A 19,263-nucleotide genomic window follows, 5' to 3' on the forward strand; every position below is an offset into this window, starting at 1 on the left:
CCCCGGTTGTGGGACAGGCCCGCGGGAGCCTGTCTCGTCTGCTGACAGAGCTATTCGACCTTGTTGCGTCTTGTCTGCCAAAGAGCCGCTCGACCGCTCGACACCCTGCTGTGTCTTCTCTGCGACAGAGCCGCCCGTCTGCTCGGCTTTGCCTCTGCTGTTTGCGACAGAGCCTTTCGACACTCGTGCAGCTTCTCACTGTGCTACAAGTTGGCACTGACTGCGGTAATGACCTCAGGGCTTTCCTATGCCGCCACCCTCACCGGTGATAACCCAACCAAACCCTTCTATGCTACAGTGGTTCACAAACGCAGCTCCCCTTTTCTCCTCGCAGATAGTGCAGTATTCTCACAGATTTATCATGATTATGTTGTAGGAAATAATGATTTCAACCTCATAAAAAATTAGAGAAAAAGACGGGCAAACCAACAATTTTCTTTTCTGACGCTGAAATTTCAACTCGTGCAGGAAAATACAAATTTACACTAGTTGGAAAGTTCCAATTAGGTTGCCCTAAGATGGAGATCGGGAATGTTTTGAAGATTTCAAACTGGTTGGGGATTGACATGTGGGTCATTTCGACGGAAGACCTGTTATGATACAACTGAACATAGAAGATGATTACACGAGGATTTTCTCAAAGAAATTCATCACAATTGAGGACAAGCATATGAAATTGCTCAAATGGACCCCCAATTTTGATCCCAGTCAAGAACCCCCAATTGCACCTATCTGGTTCTCATTATCTGAACTCAAACTTCATTTCTTTGACCTACCTATCTTATATGCAATTGAGACTATATTTGAAAAGTTTTTACAGGTAGACTTACCCACTTAGACTTACCTATAGTTCATTTCTCAAGGCCCGCTATTGCAAGGATTTTGATTGAACGAGATATTACACTACCAGATGTAGAAGAAGTCTGACTTGGATCTTCTTACAATGGTTATTGGCAAAAAATCATTATGGAACAAAAACCATACTACTGCAAGCACTGCAAGATGTTTGGATACCCGCAAGAGAAATGTTTCAGATTGCATCCACAATTGAGCCAATAGTCAAAAGCTGGAACATACTATTAGTGCACCCCATGTGCCTGAACACACCCCCAGCAAACCTGATGACAGCCAACCTCAGGAGGGAACCACCACAAGATAGGAGTTGGTGTCTGCCCTTGAGATCCCAGATCCCTTCTCCTGACCATACGACCATACTACAACGAATAATGTTTGAACTGAAAATCAGGATAGTCTCGCAGCTCCTATTCAAGAAACATCAGGTGCAAAGATAACAATTCACACTTCACATACACTGGAACCTATCGCGGTGACAACGACTGTCTTTCCTCCAACTGCGGTGCTAACATCAAATCAGATCGAGGATCACATGAGCCAGTCTTCAGATGAAGAATGACATGTTTACACTTCTCGGCAGAAGAAGAAGGCTGGGGGCTCACTCCAACTTGAAAACTTAATGGATGATACTTTGTGACTCCTGACAATGACACAACTCTTCAAAGTTTGTTATCTGGTTTTGCTCCTAAAACTAGAGGAAGAGGCAAGATTAAACTGATTCGTCCCTAGCTACTTGTTTTCAACATGCTCTAAATTTCTTTTACATTTTATTGAGTCTATCTGTATCCTTTTGTTGGGATATTACTGTACTTATATCGTATGGTAAGGTGCCTCTTTTGGGCTCTTCTCATACAATCTTTATGTATCATTTTCTATTTCAATAAAATCAGCTCTTGGACTTTTTCTATAATCTCTCTCTCTCTCTCTCTCATAAATAACAAAATTATAAGCACAAATTATAGGCTTTTATAAAATCATAACTTATCATATTTTGAGAGGAGCACTAATTAGGTGTAAAATTGGATGACTATTTAACATTTACGTTTGCAAAAGTTTTGATTATTACATGTGCCAAGCTAAGTTTTTTAACGTATTTGGTTACGACATTTGTAGTGTGTGAAATGTTCAAATATGTGCATGCTACAACCTACATGATACTTTCAATCATACTAGCAAAAGACACTCTTTTTTAATACTTCTCATCTTGTGGTTGAGATGGGTTTGTTGACAAACTGAAACGACTAGTTAATGAAGAGGTGAAAACTTTTGCTTTTCACAAATTAATATTTTTAATACCTCAATATGTCTAATTTGTGTTAGAAATATATTGCACCTTTTTTTTATTCCTTACTGTATCCATCCATACACTTTTCTTAATTACTCCGTGATCTTTCATCTCAAATGTTGTGCTTAAATCAATGTTCAATTCTTGGATCCTTTGGCATGCCTCAAGCTACAGTCAGTATATCAAAATGCAATATTAGATATATAAAAATCCTTGTCCTAATAGTGGTTAGGGGTGCAACTTGGATTGTGTTCGTACTAGGCTAAGTTGACGCGAGCTGAGTAAATTCATTTTCACCATGTTTAGAACAAAATTGAACTAGATTTAAAGCTGTTAATTTGGTTTGGTTTTTGGATTCTCTGATCTAAATTTAGAATATTGGCAATTCATAAAAAATGCATGATTAATGATGTTGAACAACTATATGGTTCAGGACATCTGTTTTTCAAATACAACATGTGATTACATAAAATATGCATTTCAAACTTAATTAGATATGATCCTGTGAAGCATTCAATCATTCATCCTACCATAAAAAATAAATTGAAATGATTGTAATATCTAATGTAAAATTGAATAGAACTTAATCAAAGCGCCATCTATGTTATAAAAAAAAGTAATATGCAATCATTATCCAATTTATTTCATAATAAAAAAAAATAATATAAAATAAATGTCCATTTCATTTCATCATTTTTCGCATTTCATTTTCCTAAATTTTAAACTTATAAATTGGGTTTGATTTGCTTGCAATTTATCCAACTTTGAACTGAGTAATAATCCTTTAAAGCGGTTTTGATAACTAGAATTGAACTGACCCATACTAGAACCAGCCCGAATTGATTGGTTTGGTCCGGATAGGTTCTTCAGTTCTTCGGATATTTTTGCACACTTCTAGGTGTGGGTATGTGTCTATGTGTACCATATGCTTTATATGGATAGGCATATAGATATATTCATACAAGCATTCATGCACACACAAGATATTCTTCTCTCATTGATTTACATTAACGATTTTTTTTAGATCATAGAATTTATGAACTTAGTTTTGAGCATCACTTTGATGTTCTAAACCCACCTCAACACAATAAGCTGAACTCTTAAAAATTGTGCTAGCTCCATCCTTTAGTTGAGCTATACATTAATGGTTTAGTGAGCAAACCTACACATTTGTTTGCTTTTCAATACTGTTTAGTCTTTTAAGGAAATCATCATGTTTCATTGATTGCATGGCGGACTTGGTTTTACAAATTTGTTCTGTGGTTGGCATGTTTGCAATGTAGTAGTTTAATTGATCGATCTTAAAACCAATTTTGTTGGAGATACATTATATACTGCTAGAGTGTTATTAAAAAGACGACGTCCTTCCCTCTTTTTTTTTCTAGGAAACTAATTTAAACAATGTTATCTATTTAATTTCCTAGATGATGATATCTGTGCTGATAATTTATGTAAATTGTATTTGATTTCAGCTTACTGGGAGAGTTGAGGAGAAACGGAGATGGTCCGACGGTATTCACCAGGCTGTAGAAGCCAAGGAAGGCCTTAAGATTCAGGTGTTTTATGAAATTTATAATCTTTTATCACGCTCTTGAACAAAAATAACCTGAATTGATCTATTGAATTCCAAATGTCATTTTGTTCGGTTTCTTATGGAAAATTTGATTGTACCAGGCCGATTCCGTTGTTGTGGCGCAAATAACATACCAATCACTGTTTAAACTTTATCCAAAGCTTTCTGGCATGACAGGAACTGCTAAAACAGAAGTACGATGAAATATGGAATTCAATTATTTTTAGAATTATCTTTCAGAAAAACAACATTTAAGGCAGATATTCTTATTACATGCAGGAGAAGGAATTCTTGAAAATGTTTCAGATGCCAGTTATTGAAATTCCTACGAATCTACCAAACATACGAAAGGATTTGCCTATTCAAGCCTTTGCTGTATGTCTTTTGAGAACTATTCTTATTGATTTGGCTTTTCCAATGATTTGTGTATTACATTATTTTGCTTGATTTGGGTTGTTTAGACTGCACGTGGAAAATGGGAACATGTTAGGGAAGAAGTTGAATATATGTTTCGACTTGGTCGGCCTGTTTTGGTTGGTACTACCAGGTGAATTTTTATAGGTCATCACTACAATTTTCTTAAATTTATTATTTATTTATTTATTTATTTTTTGTGTCTGTGAGCTTGGGCTTGAATTTAAGATGTTGTGGATAGAGATAAAGTTCTCAACCAGTAGACTAAATGTGAAACCCTTAGTAGAATTAAGCTGAAATTTTGGGTACTTAAACATTGAGACGCCTTTTGATGTAACAGTTAGAGTTTTAATAGGAACTCCAAAGTTAAACGCGCTCATGCTGGAGCTCTCCTAGGATGGGTGACCTCCTGGAAAGTTATGCCATTAGGGTAAAACTATGAGGCCACTAGGCAAAAACAGACAATATCTTGATGGATGGGAGTTTGGGCTGTTACACTTAGGCAGAGCTGATCAATGCCACATTTGCTTGACTATTTTTATAATTATGCCCCCTTAAGTATGATGAAGCTAAACTCTTAAATATTAAGGTTCCTTTTGGTGGAATGGTGGAATTTCGATAGAAACTCCAAAGTTATGCATGCTCACATGGGAGCACTCCTAGGATGGGTGACCTTTTACCAATGGGGCAAAACCTGGAGGCCATTAAGCCAAAGCCGATAATATCTCAATGGATGAGAGTTAGGGCTATTATACTCAGGCAACACTGATCAATGCTGCATTTGCTTGACATTCTTATAATTATGCTTCAATTTTAGTAAGTGTATCTTGTATGGTTAAGAGATTCTTGTTTATCATGTTCACTTAGCTTATAATTTTTGGAACAAAAAGTGCATTCAAGGATTTTGATAATTTATGCACCATATTTCAATAAACTTGATAAATTTTAAGTTGCAAGGCTGATGCAGGTGTCTGGATGCCTGGATCGAACTGGTCCAGGACTTGGGAGGCTGGGATTGCCATCTCTTTCAAGAAGAAGGCCCCACTTCTAGTTCACTTCTAGTTCACTTCTAGTTGTCATAGGGCTATTTATTTATTTTTTGTTGGCTTTTAGGGTTAGTTTTTGTTGTGATTTGCTTTGGGACAGTCATGAATGTCTTCTTTTTCCTTTCTGGGGCTGTATCCAAGGGCTCCGAATGGTGCTCTGATTGTATCTCGTTCCTGAGGTGGTGTGCATCATCTTCCACCCTTCCCCCACTCCCTCCTACATAGTTGCCCCTTCACCCTTACCACTAACCCTTGCTGCCGGCCCCAGGAAAACAACCAAGTTGCTGTTTTCCCTTAGCCCCGCTGCCATCTAGACAGTCCACTCCTTCAGCTTTCTGCTGCCTCCTGTAGCCACCTTCCCATTATCTTTCCGTTCTAATCATCATGATTAGTCTATTGAAAATGTGCTCAAACACTTTAACAAACGCCAGGGGGAGCAAACATTAATCTGTTTTCTGTGATTGCAATCTATCATTCATCATTTTCATCGCTCAGAAAGGAGACAATGTAGGACGAAAATTTTACCGGTTTTCAAAGAATTTAACAAATAGAGATTGCAAATTCTTCTAGTGGGTTGATGAACTTAAAGATGCACCACAGGAGCAAGCTGACGAGAGGATATATGCAGTTGATGACACGGTGAAAAGTGATGTTAGAGATTTGAAGTTTCTTGTGAAGACTTTAGTTCAGTTCGATTTTGTGATTGTAGCATTTCTTTTGCTCTTGTTAGCGTTGCATTTGTTTTGATTATGTACCTGTATTCTGGGCAACAAACTGTAAGGGCTTAACACTTTGAGGATAATCATTACCTCGGAACGAGATACAACCGGCACACCACTCGGCCTTGAATACAACCCTAAGAAGGTAAAACTTTGAGATACTGACGGCTGTCCCGACGAAAATCTCACAAAAATTGAACTTAAAACATCAAGAATACAACTATATAACCCTAGGATAAGTAGGAGTGGACCCCACTCCCAATAGGTGGCAAGTCCATGCCTGGGAGGGCCGGTCGGTCCTTCCTATGCTTGGACTGAACTGTCCAGTCAAGGTAATTACCGCGCCCTCATGCAGGAACCCCTTTGACACGCCTGGTCACTGAACTTGCATGTTTATTTTCTGTAGCTGTGGCAAACAATCACTGTGCTTACTTTCTCGATATATAATTTGCTCTACATTTTTATTTACTCTTTTTATTTGTGTTACTGTTCTTTCCAATGTAGTGTTGAGAATTCTGAATATTTGTCTGATCTTTTGAAAGACCATCAAATTCCACACAATGTTCTTAATGCAAGGCCTAAGGTACGTTAAAATATATCTTACGTTATATCTACTTTGTAAATCCATTTTTTCCTCATTCAGCGATCTAATTTTCCTAATGCTTCCATTAAATTTGTAGTTTTATTCCTAAATTTTACATCGATGTTCTTTTAGTATGCTGCAAGGGAAGCTGAAATTATTGCACAAGCAGGCAGAATATATGCCATAACAATTTCTACCAACATGGCTGGCAGAGGTACTGATATAATCCTTGGTGGTAATCCTAAGGTATGTTGGGATATTATGCATAAACTTCACAGAATCCATACTTGTCTAAATGCATGTAGGGTTGGGAAGCTTACGGGAAATTCATTATTTCTTAGTTTTTTTGTAGAGCTTACCAATTTAGAACATGTGCCAAACTTCAACCACTTTAAGCTGTCTTGTCTTATCAATTGTGTTTCTGCTTTTACTTTGAAAGATGCTTGCCAAAGAAATTTTGGAGGATAGCTTGCTTCCTTTCATGACAAAAGAAGCTCCAAATTTGGAAACAGATGGGGTGCCTATCTCCCAAAAGGTGACTCCATAGATCTAGCTCAAGCGCAGCAAGCATATAGCTGTATTCTATTTTGAGAGAAGTGTCAAAATACATCCTTCATTCTTTGCAGGAGATCATTTTAGTCCCAGACTCTATAAAATGCCAATTTAGTCCACAGTTTTTTGATTTGGTCTGAAATAGTTTCCACGATAAAAATTAAGTCAGGACTATTTCAACCCTGATTTGAAAGGTTTAGGGATTAATTTGACACTTTTGTAGACTCTGGGACTAAAATGACCACATGTAAACTGCCAGGGGACTATTTTGACCCTTAACTTGTCTCTTTTTCTTCATGTAAATTTGAAACAGGGTCAGTCCAAAATAAAGGTTGGACCGTCATCATTAGCATTGATTGCAAAGGCTGCACTTATGGGTTAGAACTTACTTTTATTGTTCCGAATAATCGTTTCTAGCTAATCTGTTTCTCACAAGCCCAATTCTGTATTGATTTAATTTTCAAGCTATTTCTGTAAGTGTTATGTTTAGGTTTGTTTACTTACTGTGGGTTTATATCTGTAGCCAAATATGTAAGCAAAAGCGAAGGAAAAAGTTGGTCATATCAGAAGGCTAAATCTGTAATGTCAGAATCCATTGAATTGAGTCAATCGGTTGAAATTGAAGAACTGGAAAAGCAGATTGTTAGAGAAGCTAGGATGTATCCTCTTATTCCTACGATAGCATTTGCATATCACACAGTTCTCAAAGATACTGAAGTACATTGTTCTGATAAAGGCAATGAAGTGAAAAAGCTCGGTGGGCTTCATGTTATTGGAACGTCACTGCATGAGTCTCGGCGAATAGATAACCAGGTGATTTATTGTATTTTGTTTTTCATTGTCTAGGATTTTGTAGCTAAATGCTTTTTCCTGTATTTTTTGATTAGTTTCTGCTTGCAATTGAGCTGCATGAAAGATGCTACCGCAACTGCATCATCTAAATTATTCTAGTTTCAAATGGTGTTAGTAAAACATGCTGTATTGATCTATATAGATTGGATCACCTGTTTTTTCATCATTTTTTTTGGTTTGTCCCCATCATAATCAGGGCAAATGACTGGCCAAAACATTTTGTTTTTGGCTTTTATGAAAAATAATGATAGGATATCGCCACTTAATAAATTTAATGATTCTACAATGTGATAGAGACGAGCAAAGTGATATATATGGATTAAAAGATTTATAGTGAAGTTTATGCGCTTCATGAGTTTGTAATTGGTGACAATTTCGAAGGGAGTGTTGTAGCTGAACACATTAACAAAGTTATTATTCAAATTCTGCAGCCCGAGGCACAAACCTCTAGATTGGAGTGTTCTCATACCAAAACATTGCTTTGTGTTATCAAACTTATAATTCCGACCATTTAGCTTCAGTTGGTAAGTGGCAACACATCTTCTTCTTAAGACCTTGTTAAACTGAGCATCCTTATTTGATACAATAATTTTTGGAGGATCATGATATGTAAAAAGCTCACCAGTGAGTGTTCAGCGTATACAATGCATTAGCTTTCTTGGTGTATGGGATAGATTTTTTATTGTTGAAAATTGCTCTTCCACGATAAGAATTAAGTCAGGATGCTTAAAAGGGTTAGGTAAGTAGAAAATTAAAAATTATATGCTTATTTCTTCTCAAGTTGAAGTAAGAAATCAGCATTTAAGTTCAAAAAATCATATTTGGGCTCTTTTGATGGAACCAATTGACAATTGCAACATCCAGCAACAGTACTTGCCACTTTTGCACTTGATTCCAAGCTAACTAAGTTTCTACCAAAGCCATAGTCTTATCTTGTCCAAATTGTTGCATCCCAACCATGTTACTGCAAAGAAGGGTGTTCTTTGATGAAGATCTTGTCCAAATTGTTGCATCCCACCCATGTTACTGCAAAGAAGGGTGTTCTTTGATGAAGAATTGAATTTTTTTTTGTATTGGGTTGGCCACTTACCTGAGCATTGTATATGTAGAAGTCTTCAGGATCCTTATAGGTAGTGTCAATACCCTGTCCAAGAACTTAGAATTAACCTGATACGGACAGTCGGACGGTGAAAGACATTTCTAACGATTAACAATGATCTGCAATAACATTCATATAGAAAAGAATCGCTAAATCCACAATACACACGTAAGAAATCATCTAATAAAACACATAATATCATCCAATCTACTACAATAACACAAGTAATACAATTAAAGTGACAACATAATACAAATAAACAAACTACTGTCCATCATCCACAATTCCTCTTCTCTGGTAATAAAACTCCCTCTTATTAGGCATCTCTGTTTAGAAGACCTTTTCTTGAAAGACAGTTAAATAGCAGGTTAAGTTTAAGCAAATTAGTGAATAATTATTATTTTATTATGCATTAACTCTTTATATGCAAATGACTAATATGGATATACAAAGAATTATGTTGATCATAATGTAAACCTTACATTTTTCATTTTCTTTTACTTTTAGAAGGCCTCTTAGGAGCTTCGTTAAAATCTTTACCATTTTATAACAAAAGGTATAATTTTTACCATTTGTATCATGAAGATACAACATTATCATTTATATCATATAGATACATTTTTACCTTTTTTATTTATTTTTAACGTGCACGAGTACAATAACATCCCCTTCTAGTACCATAGGGGGCGACTCCTAATAGTCTTAACATTAAAATTTTCATTTTCAATTATTTTATTCCTTTAAATCATTAATTTTGTTTATTTTCCATTTAATGCAGAATAAGAAGTGAGAGAACTGAAATCATAAAAGAATCATTTCTTTTTCATTTAGTTTCTTTCATTTGTAAATACACTTTTAATGTATACGAACAAATGATACATTTTAAAAATAAAAGAATTAAATTTAATGCAAATAAACTATTAATTACTCACATTGATTTAACTTAAAATGATCCTTTCAAATACTTTAACTTTTGCTTAAATTGGATTCATGAAATTGATTTATGAATAATACTTAAATATAGATACCTTCAATTGGATTTAAATATCATCTTTAGCTTAATTAGGAAAATCTTAACTCGAAAGATGTGGCTAACTCTCGTTGATTCTTAATTCAAATATACTTCCATTTCTTTCTATATTTTTAATTAACTTAAATCTACATTAACATATGAATATAGATGCAATTTTATATAGATAAAAATCTAATTTTAATTAACCCTAACTTAATTTTTCTCAAATCACCACGTTTCCTTGATTCAATTCTCCCACACGACTTCAATGCTCGCCTGATTGAAATCATAACCTTATTTTTAGCACAAAATTTTCTTATTAAATGATTTCCTCAAATAAAATAAATAACCTATAGACTCCTACCCTAAAAGGCTTGGTTTGCTTCCTTGCTCATAAGGCTTGTCTTTCTCCCCTATAATTCGACTTGTCTCAACTTCTATCCTTCTACCTATAATTTCTAATTAACCTTTTAATAAAAATTTGATGTTATATAATTGAAAATCTTCTTTAATAAGCAAATAAAGTAAATCCTAACCCAAATTTACATTAACCTACGAGCTAAGGCTGCACAATTTTGCGGTTCTGCACGTGCTTCTGGCAAGCTATTTGCTAATTTTCTTTTCTCTTCACAAGCCGCTCAACTAAGGCTTTTTTTCAGTTCGATCCTTCCCTCTTTTCAGCACACAAGCGAGCTTCTTTTCGCACTCCAGGGCACGAGTTTCCCCTCTCACACGACACAACTTATCTTCCTTCTCTTCTCCATCACACTAGAGCCGCTTGGCATTTCTTCTTTTGTTCAGTTAGGGCACAAGCTCTCCTCCTTTCTTCCTTCGTGCACAGGATCATACGACTTCTCCTTTGCATAGGAAACGCACAGAACTTCGTTCCACCTTCAGCCAGAACCCTAGGGCTATGACAACGGTGTCAAATTCTCCTGCATGTGTGACCGCTCGCCTACTACTCCTTCACATGAGGCACACAACAACGCCGGTCTTTAGGTATGCGAAATAAGCTAGCCTTCCTTTTCTTCTTTCTCCGTCTCCCACTCTTTCGCTTATTACTTCCTTGACTGATTCAAATAAGATCAAGGGAGTGTTTGGCTGCACATAAAATTTATGTTAAATAATATTAAGTAAATCCGGATTTATCAAATCCATACACTGTAAATCTAGAATAGTGTTTGGTTCAATTAATGTTAAATCTACTTAAATATGTTTGACATGTTAAGCATCTTATTTCAAGATTTAAATTTCTTCTAAAGCTAATGTGTTAAATTCACCTAAAAATCAGATTTAGTAAATCCGGATTTGTGTAAAAAAGTGGCAGAATGGAGGAAAATTTGGATTGGGCGAACCGTTGGATTTACTTCCCAGTTTTTTGCTTTTGGGTGGATTTACATTAAATCCATCCTTAAATCTTATTAAACGTATGCTACCAAAGACTGCCTAAGTTATTGATCTTCAGACGACGAAATTGTCGTGACAGTTGTTTCAAACCCGTACCGCCGTTTCGAAAATTCTCTTTTATTTATTTTAATTGTATTTTATTTTTAATATTTTCTATTTGTACTCAATTATTACAGTCAGATTCTCTTTGGTAACTCTTTCAATTCCTCTAAGATGTTGCCAATTCTAATAAATCGGTCAATAAACCTTTTCTATTATTGATGAAAATTTTCTTGCTGCAAAATTTTCTTAAATTTCCTTGTATATGAGATGATCCTTCCTCCTCTTACCATAAGACAAAATTCTGTCAAATGAGCAAATAAAATGACAGTGCATGAGCTATCTCATGTGAACGTGCTTTGGATGTCGGCTTGCCCAAGTGCATAACTAATAGCTCATGAAGCTACCCTTTGTCTTAAAGGCTGTTGTGAACTTGTCTCCTATATTGGCATGAATCCACCAGTAATAATTTCAAAAATCTACCTTCAAAGTGATCACTAATCAAATCATTACCAAGCTTAGACATGCGAAACCTATACTGAATAATTTTCTTTATCTTAGAATTGATTCTTGATGCAATTGTTTTTTGTCGCTCGTGCATGTCAAAATTTCATCCTCATTTTGTTTGCGGGCAAGGTTAGCAATCTTTTTGTGCGATAATTATTAGTGTTTTTCTGTGACCTTTTCATCATTTTAGATGTGTTAGTGTTTAATTTGCGAAATGTGTAAAGATTGAGAAAATTTTTATTTGTGTGGTGCATTATGAACTAAATTTGCATGACATTGTGCATGTTTGTAATTTTGGTTAGGGGTGGGGAGGATGAGATGAAATCGTGGAAATTGATTCGAGAAATTCAAAGCAAAACTTTGAACAAAAGCACACAAAATAAGAATACACAAAATATACGAGATTTAACGTGAAAAAACCTGAGAACGAGAAAAATTACGGAGCCACACCACACCAAGAAATTCACCATGAAAAATGAGGAGAATTGTACAAATACACAACACTAAAGTCTCTCCATACTTTGGAACACTTCTCTCCTCTCCTTAGTATAAGAGAAATTTAAATCACATATCTTCCTATCAACAAAACAATACTATAATCGAAGAATGACTCAATTTCGGTTATGGGCGTTGGGGCACCATGTTATGGCGTTGCGACACTCCAATGGGCGATGGGTTGCCGCAGTGCCATGTTCTCATGTTCTGAATTTGAACTAGGTGCTGCGACGCTCCCTTACGTGCCCTGGAGTGTTGTGCTCTCGGGTTCTGAAACCAGGATTGGGCGTTGTAGTGTTGTCTTTTGGGCGTTAGATATTGAAAATAATTTTTCAGGGGTAGTGCCCTGAAACCCTAGCACAGACAAACAAACTATCATGCTTGAACGACAAAGTTGAGGTCTCTGAGTGAATAATTGAACAACACAATCAGAATCCACATAACATTTTTTGTGCGCTCGATTGTGTTAAGGATGGAACAATTATGGAGCTCAATTTAAAGAATCATTCCTCATACGTAGAAGTATGTTTCGAGACCATGACTAGAAGTGAAGTATGATTCAGTGACCGTAATGATTTGGAGAAAATTCAAAATTTCAATATTTATTGCGAACAAACGAGAGGACAATAGAGAAAATCAAGGCCACGACATGCTAGTTTTTGCATCCCTTACCTCCCTGTAATGGACCATTATGAGGCGGGAGGCCAACCTGAGTAAGTTTAATGCATCCAAGTTTAGGCTAATACATGATTGGTTTGGGCTATCTGGGCTCTTGGTTCTGCTATTTTTGTTTTGTAAAACTTCTATTAACTTGTTTGGTGCTCAATCAAGCCAATATAGGCTTGTTTGGGCATTGACTTTGTCTAATTTAACCAAATCGAACTTTGGTTTGATCTTATTGCGATGCCTCCGGGTTTAGGGTCTGTTTGGGGCAGCTGCAACTTATTTAAATGCTGTTGCACAATAGCTATGGAAGGAAGCTGTTGCGGATAAGTTTATTGTCTTTTTAGTTTTTGCAATTTTAAAACAACTATTTGTAGCTGTTTCTGGACAAATAACCATTCTGTCTCTATACTGTAATGCTTTTTATAACAGAATTGTTCATATTAGTACATTTCATACTTGAAAGTAAATATCCAGTTCAAATATTACAAAATAAAAATAGACATCTCACTGTTGACCTCATTTTTGAGGTCTTTCTTTTCCCCTCCTTCGAATCCAGGATCTAGCTTTAGAAGTTTCTTATTGACTATTCTAGCAGACTAGTAATGGAGCCAACCCCCATAGAACTTCAAACCACTTCTTGACCCATTTTTGCGAATACCTCTCATGAGTGATCCCAAACACTTAAGTTTTAGTTGCAAGAGCTAATGACCAACATGTGGATGACTCAAAAATGAGTTCCCATAGAATTAGAAGGCTTTAGATGAACCCTCCGTGACTCGACAATGCGAACACTGCAATTCACATATACATCGCGTGTAAACCTAGCAATTCACGTCATCAACACTTATACACATTGCACCGACAATTAAACTGAAGTTAATTTTTAAAATGATCTGTCACGACCCAAAATTCAAAGAAAAATTAAATTTTGACGCATTTCTGACCCGACTAATGGCGAACTTGTCCGGACGACCTCAGATGATGAAACAGACCATGCAGATGTGTCTGGGGCGTTAACTTTAGCTAGGAAGGACACCCATATCACTATGGTTCCACACACTTGGCACAAAAAAAAAAACACGAAAATCGATGCACACAAATGTCACACACTTGCACAAAAAAAAAAAACACGAAAATCGATGCACACAAATGTTTAATTCGGGGGTACGGGTTCAGGCTCAGCGTGGGTTCGATTTGGACCGAACACGCCCAATTGTACCGGGTCCGACCGGTAACCCGCTTCTTAATTTCAAAATTCGAATTTCAAATTTCAAATAAGAAATTATTTAATTTCACCTTAACTGATGAAATCAGGCATTAAAAATTTTCTAATTAAACAGGCTTTATGAATGAAATTCATTTAGTTCCCCGCCAATGTTTGAGTAACGTCTCTTCGGCTATACAACCTCTACCTGGCATTTGAATTGCGTGAGCTCACTAAAACCTCCGACACCTTCAGCTAGATCCTGTTTTCGACCTCGACGGATTCGTCCCCTTCCTATCTCGATGAAAAGCCCGTCTCCTCCCTCCCATTTGGCTGGTTTCTTCCTCTCATACTGAAACCTTCAATCACTCAGCTCTCCCGCTCATCCCAGCCTCTCTCGCTTGAAATCCCCTTTGCGCCGAAGAACCCCACTCGCTTACTCGCCGCCTCCTGCATCGAAGCCATCCACCTCCTCTCTTCCTCGCGTGATCGAACAACAGTTCGGTTCGCCTCCCCCCCTACGCCAGAAAACACTCGCCGACTCCCTCCTTCCCATTCAACCTCCCCTTCGCCTCTCTTCCTCGCTCGACGGCAGGATCCCGTTCACCCCTCTTCCTCACGCCGAGGAAGCATTCGCTCGCCTCACTGCACAGAAACACTGGTCGGCTCCTTTCTTCCCATTCGACCTCCCCTCTGCCTCTCTTCCTCGCTCGACTGAAGCTGCTCGTATCCTCCTCTCCTCACACTGTTGCAGCTCCTTTCCCTAAGGTGAATGATTTCCTCTATCTGGTATGTAAAACTAACTGCCATTTTTTTTGTTTTTTTGAAAGGGTTTTTTTGATCTGATTGAAATTGGGTGGTGTATTTATGGAATGGAATTGTGAGGTTTTCTGCTCTTTTTGATTGGGATGGAAGTTCAGATGTTAGTATGTAGAATATAAGGATTGTGTGGCATGCATGTAAATTTTCCATGAATTTATGCTGCTAACCGTTTAAGTAAATTAACAAAATTTTCATGAGTTAAACCTTGAGACCAATCTGATTTCATTAGTTGCACAGACTTTGAAATTGTTTTGTGTTGAGTACACTCCTTCATGCATATGTTTATGAAACTGATACTAAACTTTGGGTGTTAGGGATGTAAATGATGTAAATGCATGCACTTGTGTGACGTGCATGTAAATCTGTCAAAGGATTAAGATTGTCATGTTGTGAAAGTGAACCTTGCTTGTAGTTAACACCAATCATTACGAGCTTAGAGGTGACCATTACCATAAAACCGCCTAACATTGCTAGCAAGGATTTTTGGAATTCTAAGACCATTTTCTAATAACACATACATGAATGTTTTTTTCTGATTTGGTGGTTCAGTATGGTAAGTAGTGTTGAATTTCTTGCATCAGAATGAAGTTTTTATGAGTGTAATTGGATGGTACGACAAGGTTGAAGTAGTCTTAATTCCAAAATGTTCTAAGCTATTCGCTGACGCATGCCTCAACACTTTTGAGGCTTTAGAATTGATTTTTACATATATATATATATATAAAAAAATACATTTGACTCACCCCTAAGGGTCCCTCTTCCCTAAGTACAACTCACGCAAAAAATAGTCTCCAAAATACAAGTATACCCAGAAAACCAAAATAAAAATAGTAATCCTGTGTGCTTGTATATCTTGGAAGTATTTGAATGAAAACAAAAGAGAAAAAGTCATGTAAAGGAGGCATCCTCTGTGCCGCATCCAAGAGCAAGAACTCCATCCCAACCTGTCTTCAAAAATGAGATCCTCCTGTAATACATGACAAAACCAACCAAGCCAAACAAAAAGAGGGAAACCAAAAGAGAAAATTAAGCATAGTCCAGCCTAACCAAACAGTTGATGGCCAAAACACAAAATCTTAGAACCGAATGTAGGGGAGATTTAAGGTATCTCCAATGATAAGTCTCCGAAGAGGGGCAGTGGGATGTGTGCCAACTTGACAAGTCTCCCTTGCATTTTTGACAAGCCAGTCCGCAGGGGAGTTGCCCTCTCTATGAATAAACTTCCATTTAACCTCAAGATGCTTTCCAGCTATAAGGGCCATTATTCTTTTAAAAATATCAATTAAATCCCAAAGAGGAGAAGTAATACCAACCAAAATATCATAAAGCATTTTTGAATCCATCTCCATCTCCAGCTTACGAAAATTGAAGATGTTGGCCACCACTAAAACCAAAAAGACTCCCCAACATTCAACAGCCAAATAAGTTTCAGCAATAACTGGGGAAGCGAAAAAGACAAGGCATTTCCCCTCAAAATTTCCAAATAAACCCCCAACCGCAGCATAGTTAGCATGCCAACAGCCATCAACATTTAATTTCACATAATTAACATACGGGGGAGCCCACAAAATAAGCCGAGGGACGTTAGTGGTTTTAACCACGGAAGAGCTAGCTCTTAAAGCTTTATTATAATAGACAATCACATATGCAACAACCATAGTAATAGAGGGGGGAGAGGTGTGATATTTAAAATTATTTTTGGAGTTCCAAAGGAACCACAGAACCAATAAAGGGAGGGGAAACCTCCCCTTACAGGCATCAAAATCCTTCCATTGCCATAAATAACTAGTTAAAGATTCTCTATGTGTCCAAGAGAAACCAAAGTGAGCGCCAATCATATCCAAGACCTCCAAAGAGAAAGCACACTCAAAGAAAATGTGTGTTATATCTTCCTCCTTCATTTTACACATAAGGCATCTAGAGGCTAATTTCAAGCCCTTAAGCTTAAGAATGTCATCCAATATGATTAACGACATAAGATAACTCCAAAGAAAAAAGGATATAGAAGAAGAAATATTTATGCCAAATCCATTTCCCCCATATCCAGTCACAATGTGAGTGTAGAGTGCCATAAATGAGCTTGCAAATCGAGAAAAAATCGTTTCTTTTCCACATGGGGAGATCTCTATGAGTAGGAGTGATGGAGATTGTGAGTATATGCTTTGCATTTTGTTCCCCAACCGTAGATCATAATTTAGAAAAATCTCAACCTTCATTATCAAAGAAATCAGAGACCAATAAAGAGTTAGAATGAGGGGAGTGAGATAAGCTAGAATTGTGAGAAAAACCCCAATTTTCATTCCAGAAGTAAATGTTCCCCTCTCCAATATCCAAAAAAATGAAACCATTTGCTGTATCTCTAGCATTCACTACAGTTTTCCAAATACGAGAATCTCCAACCTTCCAAGAGACCAAGGAAGGATGAATATTAGCACAATATTTTAGCCTCGTAAACATAGCCCAAAGAGAGGAACCTAATCTAAATTTGAACCAAAGCTTACAGAGGTTCACTTCCACAGTATGCTTTAGTGCTTTAAAATCGAGACCACCAGCTTCTTTAGACTTACAAACTTTATGCCAAGTACTCCAGATTTTCTTTGCACCATTCCCCACCCAAAGAAATTTATTAAAGAGCTTCTCCATAGTACAAATAATTCACCCCAAGATTTTTAAGGGGAAGAGAGACATTCTGAAAACCTGTAAACATAACACCCCATTGAATAATATGCTGCTTAACCTGTTTGTCAAAAAAAAACAATTGATATTTGTCACTATTGAAACGAAGACCGGAGCAGCTTTGGAAATCCTGTAAAAGCCCCATCACTTGTTTTATGACAACTTTAGAAACATTAGTAAAAGTAATAACATCATCTGCATAAGCAAGGTGAGAGACCATCATTTTAGCTTTGTTGGAATACTGAACATATGGATGTGAGAGTTGGAAACTGTTAAGCATCCTAGAAAAATAATCAAAAGCTAAAATAAAAATAATAGGAGAAAGAGGATCTGCCCGTTTGATGCCCCGAGAAGCAGTGAAGAAACCCTAAGAGTTTCCATTGACCAAGACAAAATAATAATTGTTTGCGAGCTATCTTTTAATCAAAAAGCAAAAAACTTGTATTAAAACCTCTAGCTTTGAGAACATTGACGATGAAATCCCAATTTAAGATATCAAAGGTTTTCTTGAGATCAAGTTTGATCACCAGATTACCACTCCTGCAATTTTTATAAATATCCTGTAATATTTCATGTGCCAACATAATATTATCAGAAATGTCACGATCTTTAATAAAGGCCGATTGTTGAGGAGAAATAAGAGAAGGAAGATGAGGATGGAGGCGAGCCACAATCACGAGCCACAATCACTTTAATAATGATTTTAGATATGACCGAGGTTAATGATATAGGCCTAAATTCCTTTCAGTGTGATTTAGCGGTAGACTTAGGAATGAGAACAATCAGGGCTGCAGAGAAATACTGTCTCCCTGGAAAAAAACTTTGAATAGCCAACACTACTTCCTTCTTAACAATATCCCAACAAGAAATATAAAAAGTGGAGGTGAAACCATCAGGGCCAGGAGCCTTCTGTGAGCTAATATCTTTAAGAGCATTGAAAATTTCCAACTCAGTAGGGGGTTCGACAAAGAGAGATTGGAGATCATATCTCTTTAGCCCTCAAAATAATCGGAAATAATATCAATGATGGGTGGAGTATCAGCATAAAGAGAAGAAAAATAATCAGCTGCATTAGATCCAATCTGATCAGCATCAGTAAGAGTGGAGCCCTCATCGATAACAATCTTGATGATGGTGTTTATGTTACAACGATGTTTGATAGTGGCATGAAAGGATTTGGTGTTTCTGTCACCATTCTTAAAATGATTATCACAAGTTTTCTGTCTGAGGAAATCTTCCTCAACAGAGATTTCCTCTAAGAAAGTGTGGTGTGCATCTGCGAGTTTAGACCCAAGATCGGGAGTAGGAGTAGCAATCACCTGAGCCTCTAAATCATCCACCTCTTGTTGGGCCTTTAGCACCCTAGAGTGAACATTACCAAAAGTGTCAATGTTCCATCTTTTTAAATGAAAAGCCACATTCTTATGCAGTTGCCACAACGTAAGCCATGGATTCCC

General features: G+C 36.9%; 1 protein-coding gene across 3 annotated transcripts in view; it reads left to right on the top strand.

Annotated features, from left to right (window-relative positions):
- LOC110031242 (protein translocase subunit SECA2, chloroplastic) overlaps window positions 1–19,263 on the top strand; it is a 76,003-nt gene that overhangs the window by 18,959 nt on the left and 37,781 nt on the right. For all 3 annotated transcript variants that reach the window (XM_020734355.1, XM_020734357.1, XM_020734356.1), the window contains exons 13-21: window positions 3,613–3,696; window positions 3,815–3,907; window positions 3,993–4,088; window positions 4,175–4,260; window positions 6,397–6,475; window positions 6,608–6,721; window positions 6,915–7,010; window positions 7,341–7,404; window positions 7,551–7,840. In XM_020734355.1, coding sequence (XP_020590014.1) covers window positions 3,613–3,696; window positions 3,815–3,907; window positions 3,993–4,088; window positions 4,175–4,260; window positions 6,397–6,475; window positions 6,608–6,721; window positions 6,915–7,010; window positions 7,341–7,404; window positions 7,551–7,840 — 1,002 coding nt within the window. The remainder of the gene's footprint in view (window positions 1–3,612; window positions 3,697–3,814; window positions 3,908–3,992; window positions 4,089–4,174; window positions 4,261–6,396; window positions 6,476–6,607; window positions 6,722–6,914; window positions 7,011–7,340; window positions 7,405–7,550; window positions 7,841–19,263) is intronic.

The sequence above is a fragment of the Phalaenopsis equestris genome, unplaced genomic scaffold, assembly GCF_001263595.1.
Source record: "Phalaenopsis equestris unplaced genomic scaffold, ASM126359v1 Scaffold000795, whole genome shotgun sequence".
NCBI lineage: Eukaryota > Viridiplantae > Streptophyta > Magnoliopsida > Asparagales > Orchidaceae > Phalaenopsis > Phalaenopsis equestris.